Genomic DNA, 14,052 nt, shown 5'->3' with positions numbered 1-14,052 from the left:
GAATTTAAGTAAAAAGCAAAACCAGCACAGACATATGCAGGGCTGAGCTCACTGACACTGAGATCCATGGGAGCAATCAAGGCTAAGTGCATTCACACCACATGGCACATTTCTGACACAAGAGCTACAGCAACATTTGGTGCTTGTTACCCCCATAGCATGAGATGCTGGAGATCATCTGTGCCCTCCTTTATGGCATGGCAAAGATAAAGCATGCTCAGAAGTTAGGTGGTGGGGGTTTTGGGTGCACGGAGGAGAGACCTCCCATCTGCAGAGGGCATTCCCACATGATTTTGGGCTGAAAACGAGGTGGTTCCTCAGCAAAGTGCCGCTGTGGAAAGATCTAGACATCCTCTGCAGAGGTGTCTGCTGCTATGAATCACTGCCTGTGTTAACTCACTGCTTCATCATTTGTACTGAGGTATGTAACATACACTGAATAAAATGGGTCAGACTCTGACAGAGCTCCAACTGATGTCAGCCCAGCTCAGTGCATGAAAATGATAGTCGATCATTTCCTCTTCAAAAAAAAGCCAAACTTTGACCTGGGTTGCACACCCATAGAAATGAGGAAAAAAGAACAAGGACTTATCTCACCTAGCCTGTATGTGCTCCCCAAATCTCTACTCTGGCATGGGTCCAAAAATCGTCAGGAACTCCTCCATGAATTGGCTCTGGTCTCCTGCATCAGTTCACCTGCTTACTATAGTCAAGGAAGGAGAGCTATAAATTCCTGTTGATATTTAGTATCAGCAAACCAGTACTCCTCAATCAGCTGGGGGGATAAGTGTCTTGGTCCAAGGGCTCCATGCTGCTACAGCTGTAAAAACAGTGCAGCAATAACATAGATGCAGAGGAGTGCCTGCACAGCGGGTAGGACACCAGTGCTGACAAGGTCTGAGCTAGACCAAGTTCCACAAAACAAGAAACCACAACTTAGTACCCCTGCCAGTGGCCCACTGCCTTTTTTATGCCCAAGCAGGACCACTGTGAGTATTACCATATGTTGACTAAAAAACTGGATAGTGATCAAACTGGTGAGTTTATTAGAACAGGAGCATGACACAAAGGAAAGAGAAGAGCATGAGGAGAGAAAGCAACATCTCAAAAAGCCAGAGAGTTAAGGAAAAAGATATTTAACGTGTACTGATAAAAGCAGTGAAAAGACATCAAAAAATTATCAGGAACTACAAGTACAAATAGAAAAGCACAGCATCACTTTTAACACTGGAGAAGGCCAGCTGGGAGGACTGCACGACAGACAGACCGAGCTGTCACATTTCAAAATGAAAACTGGAAAATAAAAAAAAAAAACCCCAAACCCATCAAAAATCAAGCCTAAGCTAACACAGCACTGCATTTTCTCCCAAGTTCTCCTTCTTATCATTCACTGCAAAACACTGATTCCAAAAAGAAGCAGAGGGTGTCTGCTCCATCTAACACTTTGTAAGGGGACACTGCTCCATCATGGACACCATCCAGATTCACAGACATTAAAGAATGCAAGATAAAAGAAGAGGAATCTAATATACTCCCAGGCTTGACTCACTCAAGACTCTTCCACTTTGGATTGAAGCAAACATACTGACAAGCTCTGAAGAGGTGGGAAAGGGATGGAAAAAAGCTTGAAATACAAGGCTGACAGGGAACAAGTAAAGTCAGCTAAATATACAGGGTCACTTTTTAGAGTTGTGAAACTGTGCCTGCTCAGCAAGGGAACAGAGCATATGTGCACGCAGAGCTGGAACCCTCCCCAGCTGCACTGTCAGCTTTTGCCAGAAAGTCTTTGTGATCTTTCCAAGCGCACAGGAGGATGACACCAGCCAACAGCAGGATGTCCCCTCCAAAGCTACCATGGTTTGTTGCCAGAGTCTGCCAGCCATCAGTATTCACACAGGTCATCCTTTCCCCAAGACCTCACCCTGCAGAAAAGGTGCATTTTCATCAAAGGTGCTGGGAAGGCTGATGGGAGGAACAGAGGATCATGGAGGGCCAATGCTCTTCTGCTCCTCTTCCAACTCAGGACAGTTTCAGGATGGCAAGACGTCCCCACACCAGATGCTGGCTGGGTCAGGCAAACTTTGAGGTCTCCCAGAGATGATACAGTGACAAAGATATGACTGACCAACATCCTCTGAGACTGATAACTCCTCTCTAAAGACACAGTGCATTCTGAACTTCCATATTTAGCAACCTGTGGGGCTGGGCAGGCTGCTTGGCACCACCACCATCACCACTGCATAATACTCCCATTCCCAGAATAGAGAAATAATGTATTTGAATTAATAATACACATTTATCACAGGCCTGTGCTCAACAGCAAATTCACCCCTCCAACTCAGGGGTTCATTCAACCACAGAGCCTATCAACTCCTTCCCTTCCCTAGTGTGAAGCAAGCCAACAATTGCCTTTAAAAATAAAAGAAAAATTAGAAACAAATGAAATAATTTCAATTTTACATTTGCAGTAAAATTGTGACCACACTTTTTAACTCACAATACAATTTTCTCTAAGCCCTCTTTTAATTCCTGACAGATACTGCCTCTACAGCTGTTATCTTCAAGATCATTACAGTGTTGCCACTGCACATAATTAAATGGACTGTGGCTTTATATGGGGAGTGCCATGGTAACATTAATTATTTGCAAATGGTCACTGTCAGATACTGCATGGTGACCATGGCACTCCATCATAGTCTGAAGTACTCAAACCTCTGAAAGGCGTCAAAGAAAATCTTCATTTGTAATGGGTCCTAGCAGTATAGCAAATTATTTTTCTTTTTCCAAACTCACATTACAAAAACATAGCGCAGCACTTCTACAGCAGTGCTTTAAACACAAGGGATGTTGGTTTTTTTCATTTTCACTCGACTGGCTAAGAGAGAGTCTGTGCAGATCTTTAATAAGTTACTCATGGGTTGAATACATTTGGGAAAATGGATGATTCAAAGGCAAAGTGTTTCCATCGTAACTGGTAGACGCAGCTGATTCAAAAGAAATGGAGTGCAGTGTGTGACGAGCACAGGACAAACGCTCCCCACAGCTCAAAGGAACAGATCACTGCACTGATGGCCAAGCATCAGAACCTTGTTTGTTCACCTGGGACTCCATCACCAGCCCTTTCAACTGAAAAAATTATAATCTATTAGTAAGGTCCATCTTTTTAGCTTTGTAGAATCTATCCAGTTTGTCCTAAAAATGAATTTGGTCTTGAGTCAGAAATTATAGTTCAGCTGGTTGGGAGCCTGGAAGGAGCTGTCTTTTAGGCAGCAATATACATGCATTTGCAATGCTGAATTTCTTGGGGTCATGGATCACCATTTCGATCTGGCCTGCACAGACCATAGCACAAAAGGGCCTTGTTCCTTGCCTGGGGCTCTTCCGTAACACTACAGACAAAAACAGCAAGAGTGGAAGCAGCAGACAATTTGATTTAAATTTGTGAGCACTCTTTTTTCCAGCATGGTGCTTTACAAAGGAGTATAATGCTGATATTAATAGAACTGCAATATAAATACTATATTGAGACAATTATTTGCATTTTCAGTTTTGGAGAGAGGAAAATGTAGGCAAAAACATGTTGATCAAAGTGATGAAGAGCACTATTTTATATTGCAGAAATAGAATTCTCCATTTACTTTAATCACAAGCTAAATTAAGACGAGAAAAAAATACTCTAAATGTTTATTATCCAACCTCTTATTCTTGTCAAAGGTCTGAGAATAAATTGGTTACAAATACTGGAAAATACATTTAAAAAGTGATGTGACTATCAAATCAAGACCCAAATCTGTATTTCAAAACACTCTTAAAACTCCAGTTCTGTGTATATAGGTCAGGAACCATGTTCAAAATTAAATCTGAGCTCAGATTCTGATCAAGGTCACAGTGCCATAGGAAAGTTTTGGTACAGACTCATCTTTCATATAAATAGATAGCACAAGTCTTCACTAATGAGTGGGAAATGGTGTCTTATCTGTATCCTGACTATTGTATTCAGGAATATAATACAGGGACATGTAATATATTCAGGAATGCAATAAAAACTGACAGAGCATATGAGACAGCAATAATGATATTACTTGCAATGGGAAAAAGAAGGCTAGATCCTAAAGCCCCTAAAAATGTAAGTGTATTCCCCCCTAAAAGTGGAGGAGAACGTGAGGCCAAGGTCCTTCCCTTTAATAATTTTTTTATTACTGCTGTCTTCAAACAGACATTTGGCAGGACAGGTTGAGATTCACCTCAGAAACCCATGCTCTAAATCTAAGTAATAAAACCTCCTTCATCTGCTGGCACCATATGTCCCAAGGGACTGCTGGTTTTTGTCAAGTAGCTTGTTTGCTACTGCTCACGTTTTTGTATCTAATTACAGCAATAGCCATGGCTGGTGTTAAAAGATTAGTGAAAATCTGTGGGAAAAACGAGGACATTCAAGAAGCCAGGCAAACACCCACCATTCCTACTTGAAGGTGGCTATGTCTAATTAAATAGCAGAATTTCTTGGCAATTTTATGCTCTCTCTCTTTCTCCAGAAACTCAGCCCCTTTACTCAACAGATTTTAAGGGAGAAGGAAGAGCAGTGGAAATATTTTTTTTCTGTTTTCTAATCTCTATTTATTAAAGTCCATTTTTATTTCCATTCTCTAGAACAAGCACAGCATTTCCATAAATAAAACATTAAATGCAACTCTTCTGCTTTCACTTTGAAGTTAGAATTGAACACATGTGATATTGTAGTAGGATGACACAGCAAATGGTATAGACTGCTCTGAGATAACAAATTAACAAATCTTCCCTTTACATCACTGTATTTTCCTCTTTCCATAGTTTTAAGAAGGCTCTCTTGAATGAGCCAAGGATGTTCAAATAATGAGAGTGATAATCCAATTTCCTAGAGAGCCTTCATTAAGAGGGATGGTCCCAGACAGAAAAGCAGACTTAGGTATTCCCAGGACAAGGCTAATTGGAAATCAGGCCTGATTTGCAATTAAAGACAGATTTTCCAAGACACTCAGACCCTGCATTTGTCCAGAGATCTTTCTGGACCACAGCTGCAAAAGAGTGCTGGGTGAGCCTGTGAAGGGCAGCAGCTGAGGGAGCACAAGGGGCTGGAGGTTAATAAACCTGGTCCTGTGCTGCAGCAAGGCTTGGGAACCTCTACACCTTCAACCTGAGCTCAGCACAACTTGCTAATACTCACATACTTCCATGTCCATGCTGACCTTTAAATAGTGTATTTTTCCTTGCAAAGTGTTTACTCCTGATGCATTTCTGGAGAAGAGTCAAAGATTCCCTCAGCACACACTTCGCTCAGCTGAATGAGCCCCTTTCTTCATGTTTGTCTCCATGAGAATATTCTGTTAAAAAAACCAAATCACCTCAGCCCATTTCTTTCTATCTGGTCCAAAGGGAATATTTTTTTGACCAGGACACAGGATTTGTGCTTCCACATCACTTCCTACCACTTTCACATGGCACCAATACTTTTCTGTTTCTACTGAAAATACCTCTCCCAATTCAGACTCAAAATGCATTTGCTTTTTTCATGACTGAGGAAAAATCCATTTCTGTGGTTTACAATAATTCTGAGATTAAATACTGCTCTACAGACTTTACCACCACCCTTCGAAAACTCTCTTCACAACACAATATATATTAGGATGCATATATAGTGTGTATGTTACATATACACTGCAGTTTGTATATTTTTATTTTTAAAAAAAACTCCCAGATGATTGGGAGAATTTGTGGAGAACTGCATTTCCATTTGTGGAAAACTGCATTCATCCCATTTATTCCATCCCATCCCTCAAGGTCATCCACTTTTTCCTGGATGATTTCCCTAACTTCCTCTGTCAGGACAATGCCGCTCAGCATCATGGCATCAGCAAATTTTAACTTCATGAGCACACTGCTATGATTTGTGCCAAAACCCTTTCTGAAAATTAAAAAATACCAGTTTTTAAGAATAAGAGCTGAAGGTCCCTGCTTGCAACCCCATCTCAGCCAACCCAGCCCTTGTCACCGCACCCAAAGCCAGCCCCTGCTCACTTTCCAATTTCTTTACTAACCGCCATATTCTTGTCTTAATAGATCCCTGCATGGACTGTATCAAATCTTCACTCAAGTCCAAAGAGATGAAATTCTACTGAATTTCCTTGGGGTAGAAAATCAGTTATCTTATCAAAAAAGTTATTAGATTAGCCTGGCAAGATCTATCTTTAGAAAATCTGTGTCACATTTTATCCCATTTTTCCCTCAACAACATGTCTTTAATCAGTCTTTGCTTGAAAAAACATTCAGAGGCCTTGCACTAACAGCCTGGAATTTTCCTTGGATCATTTCTCATCCTTTTCAAATGTTAGGCATTACTATTATTAATCCTTAGAGTTATGGCATCGCTCCAGGCTTTGTTAAAAATATTTCCCTCTGACCCCCTAGTTTTGTGAGGGAACCTTTTCTCATCACTTGAATAGAGGTTATTTGGTCATCCTGATTTGAGTGCATTAAGCTGCATAATTTTCTCTTCTTTTATTACTGTTTTTCCATTTTCATAACCTTGTTGCTATTATTTGTTTCTCCTCTTTGTACAGGATTTCCACCTGCCCAAACCAGAGGCAAAGTATTCACTAAAGTTCTTGGGTGTTGGCATCTGTTGGCATTGATGCACATCTCTCAGTGATGTTCCAGCATCTTTACATCCTCCAGGACTGCCACGATATATTGCCACCAGAAATGAAGCCCCTGACCCTGATAAAAGGCACAGCAGCCTTAGAGCTGAGCAACACAGGATGTTCCTCCCTTTCTCTGTTCCTCTGCCATCAGCCTCCAGCTCCCAGATGCAGGCATGCACCAGTGATCCTCCCCACCACACGCCTAACACACTGGGGTTTGTTTCAAACAAACATCCCACAGAATGGAGGAAGGAAAGATGTGCAAAGAGCTTTTTCTGTTTAGCTGGAGCAAGAAGAAAGGCACCCCTTGCAAATGTGATGACGAGGAGAAGTCAACATCTGTCTGCAGCCAGATAGTGCCTGTGCAGGCTGAGCAGTGATGCTACCTTATTACAGCAGAAAGACAGGTTAACACAGTTTTTAACATCAGGCCCCTTTCAGACAACAAATTATCTTCATGCCTTCATTAATAAAAAGTCTGGAATAGGTAGCAGAGTACCCTGCTACCTGAGAGAGCCACCCCAACTGACTACATCCAGCTGCCTCAGGTGGGTATAGGTGAGGCTTTATTTAAGTGTGCTGTCACACTTAAAAATGACAATATCCTGGACACTACTCGGGTTTCTGTCTCAGTGAGCTGTTGTGCATCCACCACTCAACCCATCTGTGAAACCCATCTCCTTGCAAAAGGTGGAAACAACTGGTCCGTCTAAAGCTTTCACTCCTGGGGGAAGGTGAACGCTTACATCCCTGCTCATCTCCCAAAGCTGATGAGAGGGAAGAAACTTTCTGGCACGTCTGCTGCTGTAAAATGAAAAGAGATCAGGAAAGAGACAAGCAGCTCCTGACTAATTCCAGCTTCCCTCACTCCTCTACACAGAGCAAGAGCAGCTCCTCTTTCAGAAGAGGAAAATATTGCAAGAAATTAAAGGGATGGGTTTTTTTAAAAGGCTTAGAAAAAGGGCGAAAGAGAGGAATGAAAGGCAGGAAAAAAGCAGAGATGATTTACAAAGCCACAGAATGGGAACCTCACTGCTGGAGTATGTGATTGTGCTGGGAAGTGTCATATGAACTTGCAGGGAGACCTCCATGCTGTAGTTCAGATAAGAAGCTGAACATTTGGGTTTTATCCGAACTGTTCCTGAACTTCACAGCCTTTGAGATCCTGCCAATCTCTCTCTCTCCCCATATGCATGTTTTTCCAGTGTGGAAGCTGATTTTGCTTTATGCACTTGAAATGACAGGCTGTGAACCAACACCGTGGAATGATGCAGTACCACCTGGGACCATGGGAACTTTTGTGTTCAGCTCTCTGTGTTTTAGGGACTAAAGAAAACTGCTAACAAAAGCCTAGAAATTAAACCATTTTCAAGGTTCTACTTCATAAACCTTTCCCATAGAAGTCACAAAATTTATCCAGCTAACTGCACTTAAAATCCTCTGGCTTCCATCCGTCATGCAGCTTACTTGAAAAGCCATTCCCCTGCAAAGTTGCTGTATTTCTGCCCCCAGTGCTAAAAATTATGGAATTGATGCTCCTTGAGGAGTTAAGAATTGGAAAGGAATCCTCCCTTAATGGGGAGGAGTGAAGGGTTGGTGTTTGGCTTACGAAAATCAGAAGTGCTGAGGGTCTGCTGAATACAAATAAAAAATTACAGGCTGCAAAGTTCCAAATTAACATCCTGATGACTCACATTGCTCTTCAGAAAAGCTCAGCCTTCCCTTTGATCTCAGCATTACAGGCAGCCAGGGTCTTATTTGCAGCTACGCAAAGAACCTGCTGCACTACACCAGCAGCAGGCACAGACCTCAAAATAAAACCCAAGGTACACGAACACTCATCTGCCAGCACAGCAGAGAGATTGTCATTTTGGGACATCAATGGATGAATCCAGCCCCTGCAGTCAAACACAGGCACACTGCAAAGGCTGGTCTCTCTAAAATCTAGAATTTGTCTCGGGAAATAGTTTTCCCTTTTCAGTCTCATCTGATTAATCTCAGGCCATGCTCTTCAGGCTCAATCCCACTTTTAAGACAAGCAAGACAACAAATAACTTGTATTCTTTATGAAATAAATTCTTGATGGCAACATTAAACTTAGTGCTGATTTGTTCCCCATAAATAATAAATCCTTCTGCAGTATAACTCTCCACAAGTTCAAATTATTCTGAAACTTCCTAATAAAAACCAAAATTTTGTAACAATTTATGAGATTTTTTTTATATGTATGTATATACATACACACACACACACATGTGCACTATCAAAACAGAATTTTGGGTCATATATTGTGAGGTTTTTTTAATCCACAGGTATTTTACTGTAGCTACCTTAATTTTTAAGACAGAGCATACAGAATAGAAACATTACTGCCTTATTTGCAATCCTACCTAAATACTTGGAGAGGTATTAAATTAATTGTACCTTTTCAGAACCAAGTAGCAGGTCTTCTGACAGTGTGTAGAACCTGTATCTGTAAGTCCTGACATTTCAGTAGGGACACAGAATGCAGCACTTCTGGAAATGAGGGCCATGGTGGGCACATCAAAGGGAAGCAATTACAGCCAAGGTTTGAAATCTGAAATACTCATGATTTGGCTTTTGAAATTCCATATGTTTTTTCAATTAAATATTAAATAGCTGTGGCTATAAAAAGCCCATGTAGATCTAGAAGTGAAGTATTATACTCTCTGGTGAAAGAGCACGCCAAGGCCAGAGTCAACAGAAGGTAGCTGCTCCCAAGCAGGTCACAGCTAATCATGTAAAGTAGCCCTCTGCTTTCTGTGATGCAGGAAAGAATGCATCCACTGCTGTATCAAGAGGCAGACTGCTGGAAATTGGGGTTTTGTTACATATTTTGAAGCAATAGCAGTGAATCATTTTTGCTTTGGCAGATTCAGAATCCCTTTTCATACAAACATCAAAACCAAACATATTCTTGACTCCCGAACAGTCCTAGAACGTACTTTTATCCAAGTACATAATAATAAGGCAAAACAGACACTAAAAACATATCCTGGCAATAAATACTTTAAGACTTCATTAGAAAACCAAAAGGTCACATCTGATACACGAAAAAGTCAAATTATCTAGGCTGACATTTACAAGTAATTTGAGTTGACATTAGCATAAAAAATACAATTTTACTCTAAGAAGTAGTCTTACCTCTAAGTTTAAATGTGCCCTTAAGCATTAATGCTGAAAACAAAGCCCTGAAAAATATCTGCAGCCCTTCCAATTACATTTCGGTATTTCATAGCAAAGCAACGTGAATCAGACAATTACCAGGTTTCAGCCCCTCATTAGCAAGCAGAACCTAATAGGAAGAGGGAAAAAAAAGCCCCACCACCATGTAAGCTCTGATGAGCAGATTAGGGGCTCGATCGAGCTGTGAGATAGTCAGGCACCCATTACCATGCAACCAGCTTATCCACGGATGTGAGCAAACACCAGGAGCTGATTTTGCAACACACACAGCGAGAGCCAGAGCATCTCTGCACCTCCCAGGCAACAACAGAGCCCTGTGCCCGCCCGCCCGCCGTTCCCCATGAAGAGAGCCCCATTCCGCAGGGAGCAGCCGATCCGCATCCCGGGGACTTACTTCAACTGCCGGGGCTCGCAGTCAACTCCGGGCAGCAGGAGCCGGGCCGCCTGCCGCACGTCATCGCTGTCCACCGAGAAACTGCGCCGGTGCCCCGCGTGAGCCACCGCCACCCGAATCCACTCCATCAGCGGAGGCAGCACGATGAACGGCCTGGGGAGCACACAGACATCAGTGCCAAGCACGCCAGCAGCATCACACAACAGGTAGAGAGGAGCAGAGAGCAGGGGGTGAGGGAGTGTGTGTGCGTGCATATATGTGTGAGAATATAAATATGTAGGGAGAAGGGAGCAAGAATAAAGACAGAATGAGAGAGCAAACCAGCTCAGCAATTTTCAAACAGGTCTAAATCAAGATGTCTCATCCTGTCTCCAGAGCAGCACTATTTGGAGAGTGAGATTTATGAGCCATGCTCATCCATGGGGCACTGCGAGGTCAGGGCACCTGACTGGCAAGTCCTCCTCCCATCCTTCACATAGTGTAATCCCAAAAAGAAGACAGGAGTCTGACACAGGATCACATCCCGCTCTGTCTGACGTGCTGGCTTGGGCTCTCTTTGCAATAGAGACAGGAGATCAGACCTGGGCAGAGAGAGGGGGTGCCCCAACACTGAGATGCCAAGGATAGACAGGGAATGCCCCAGAAAGTCTCCAGCATCTCCTGCCGATGCTATGGGCACCTTGTGCTCAGTGCTGAAAGTGGGGGGTTTTGCAGTCAATGTGAAAGTTAGCTGTGAGCGAGGTCAGAAATCAGAATCCAGACTGCTTGGTCCCACTTTTAGCACTATCAAACTGCTACACCTTCAGGTACCAGCTGTTCTGCCAAAGAACAAACAAAAGTGCCCCCAGAGTGAATGCTGGGATTCTGGGCCACACTCTCACAAAGTCTGGGCATTATCAGAGACATGGTCCTTCACTCCACAACACCTGGACAGCCCCATGTCCCAGCAAGAGCTGCCCAAGCTGGAGATGGAAGCATGCAGCACAACAGTTTGCTCAATCTATGCTAAGAATTATTTGGGAACCAAGAGAAAGATGCCAAACCACAAGTAAAAACCATAGCTTCAAGTTGTGTTTCAGAGAAAAATGAATAAAATAACTGCAGCTGAACACCTTGAAGGTCACTGCAAGTCTCTTGCTTGCCTTTCCTTCTGTGGTCCTTTTTCATGGAGGAAGGGGGGGGAAAAGCCTGCATTAGCTACAGAGTAGGCAAGTATTTTACATTTTAAATGTATAACTTTACCTCAAAAAGTTATACCCTGGGAAAAATTATTTAAAAAGATGTTGACTCTGGAATATCCTTTCCCTATTTATAGCTCCCTATGCATTTATTTCCCTTTTTGAGGACTTGGCTTTACATAGCTCTGATATTAATATTCTTGAGGGGGATGAGATACTTCAGAAGTGCCAAAGGACAGAGAAGCCCTGAGGCCACTGACTCTCCCTAGGACGCTGGGTTCCCAAATCTCACAGGCACGTAAATGAACAACCTCTTTTTGAAATATGACATCTTTGGCTGAGTTGCCATTTCTATAGTTTTTCTATTCCAACACATCACCGTCACCTCAAGACTGGGTTGCATTTGTTTCCAAGGCCTTTGCTCTCCCCAGGCCTGCCATGGCCACTTAAGGAGGCAGATAAGGACAGAAGATCACCTCCCACAGCTCACACAAAACAATTTCCTAACCCAGCTCATTTGTCATGAGAGTGGTGGGAGCCAGAGGAGGAAAAGAGGCAAAGCAGGGGTGTACTTGTTCCTGGAAGGTGACTGCTTCCCAGGTCATCTTCAGAGCAGAAGAGACCCTCTTTTGAGGCATGAAATACCTGGGAACAAGTGATCAGTGGGAGTTTTTTCATCACTTGCTGAGCAGACAGCAGAAGGGGAGATGCAAATCACACTGCGAAACTGCATGTAGTTACAGATATAACTTGGTTCTAGGAGTACAATTAAAGGAAAACTCAATTCAAGGTTATATTTTGCATGAGTGAACACAGTCTGGATCAGAGAAATGAAGACAGGCTTGTACAGCTACAGCACTTTCCTGTAACATCTGCTGGGCACAGAGAAAAGCAGAGGGCTGTGGCTGAACAGGGGGTTCAGAGGTTCACACTTCTTCCTCCTCTTGTGCAGGACAGAAACTCACACAGCACAAAACCTGCCCCACCACAGTAAGAAATTGAGCAAATAAACACATTTACAGGAACTCAGATAATTGCACTATAAAATTGCCTTTTTTTTTTTCCCCTGTTCCAGTCTTGCAAATTTCAACAGAGAAACAGAAATGAGCAGGGCTATTTGGTGCAATAAATCCCAAGAGGAAAGGGAATCAGTGTTCTGCAGAAATGGGGAAATTTTCTATAAAGTCCAATTTCAATCCCTAGATGAGGATATGAAGTTTGCTCACAACATATTACATCCCTTTTCCCAAGGGAAAGGAAAATCACTGCATATCTCAGCATGTCAGGAAATTTGTATTTTGAGAAGAGAACCAAATTGGCTGAGTGCAATAGGTTAAAAATACCCTTCAGGAATCTGGGCATCATGTGAAGGGCTGGGTTTTTTCTTTTAAATATTGCTTGTGTGCCGAAGAGGAAAGAGGAACACAGAGTTATAAGGGTGTGATAATCCACAAGACAATGTGACATCAGCAAGAAATATTTCACTTTTCAACAGCACTGTGTGAAAATGGGTTAACCAAATGCATCACATCACTGGCATATACACTGATTTATCTGTGGTACAAAGGCAGGTACCAACTGGGAGAATTCAGTAATTTTGTGTTCCAGAGCAGACACAGAGCACATAAGTTACCTAGTTACATGCTTTGGAAGCATGTGTCTTAATTAACTAATCTAACCATGGTGCTCAGCTTGATTCTGCCTGAAAGATATGGGAAATCAGGAGCAGCTCAGCTGCTGCACAAGCACCTTACCTGGGCTGCAGTTGAGTGAGTGCTTTGACCTCCTCCTCCAGCCCTTCTCTGTACCTGTGCTTAACTTTAAACAAATGCTTCCATTCTCTAATTCCATGCAGTTTAAAGTTAAGCATGGAGTTTAAAAAAAAAAAAAAAAAAAAAAATTTGGCACAGACTTGTATTTTCCTGAGTTCACATCTAAATGGAAAAATATGCCAGATCAGGATGCAGGGAGAGGTCTCTGCAGAGAGCAACTCTCATCCCACACACAAGAGCTGGGAGGTGGGGGCGGGCTAGAGGAGGCCAACACAAAGCACATCCCCAAAGGGTTTGACCCTTCTGGGCCCTGTCCTTCTGCCCTTGGCAGGGGGGCAGCTGGCTCCTCTTGGGGTGTTGCCTTCTCCTGTTTCATCAAAAAAGGCAATTATGAGTGCTCCACCAACCCTCACATCTCTGGTTCCTCCTCCCAGGCAGCATCCTTCCCTGTTCCCTCCTGCCACCCTGCACTCCTCTCACATCTTATTTTGGACAAGGTCCCATAAGCTTCTATGCTATGAAGACATCTGCAGGTAGCAAGACCCTGCTGGCACTACCCCACAAGGGACAAGTCCTCACTGTGCTGGCTATCAGAGGTCCTTCTCCCCACTGCCTTCACACACTGCAGCTCCCTGCCAGCACCCTCCCTCTAGAGTGGGGCAAACAACCCCTCCCTACCCCATCAGAACTCAAACTTACCTCAGTTTTGTAGGGCTGATGTCTCTGAAGCACTCTAAATTACAGAATGACTCATCAGAAAAGCAGATGTTATGGGGGGGAGCCTAAATGTAATCATATGAGGGGTTCCCTAAAGCCTGCACTCC

General features: G+C 43.0%; 1 protein-coding gene across 1 annotated transcript in view; it reads right to left on the bottom strand.

The window, feature by feature from the left end:
• The window catches only part of ABTB3 (ankyrin repeat and BTB domain containing 3), a 161,592-nt gene that overhangs the window by 35,840 nt on the left and 111,700 nt on the right, over positions 1 to 14,052 (bottom strand). The window contains exon 4 of the mRNA XM_031507969.2: positions 10,279 to 10,431. Coding sequence (XP_031363829.1) covers positions 10,279 to 10,431 — 153 coding nt within the window. The remainder of the gene's footprint in view (positions 1 to 10,278; positions 10,432 to 14,052) is intronic.

Source organism: Lonchura striata, chromosome 5 (genome assembly GCF_046129695.1).
Source record: "Lonchura striata isolate bLonStr1 chromosome 5, bLonStr1.mat, whole genome shotgun sequence".
Classification (NCBI taxonomy): domain Eukaryota; kingdom Metazoa; phylum Chordata; class Aves; order Passeriformes; family Estrildidae; genus Lonchura; species Lonchura striata.
Note: the sequence above shows the minus strand (reverse complement) of the source record. Positions and strands in the feature narration are given on the sequence as shown.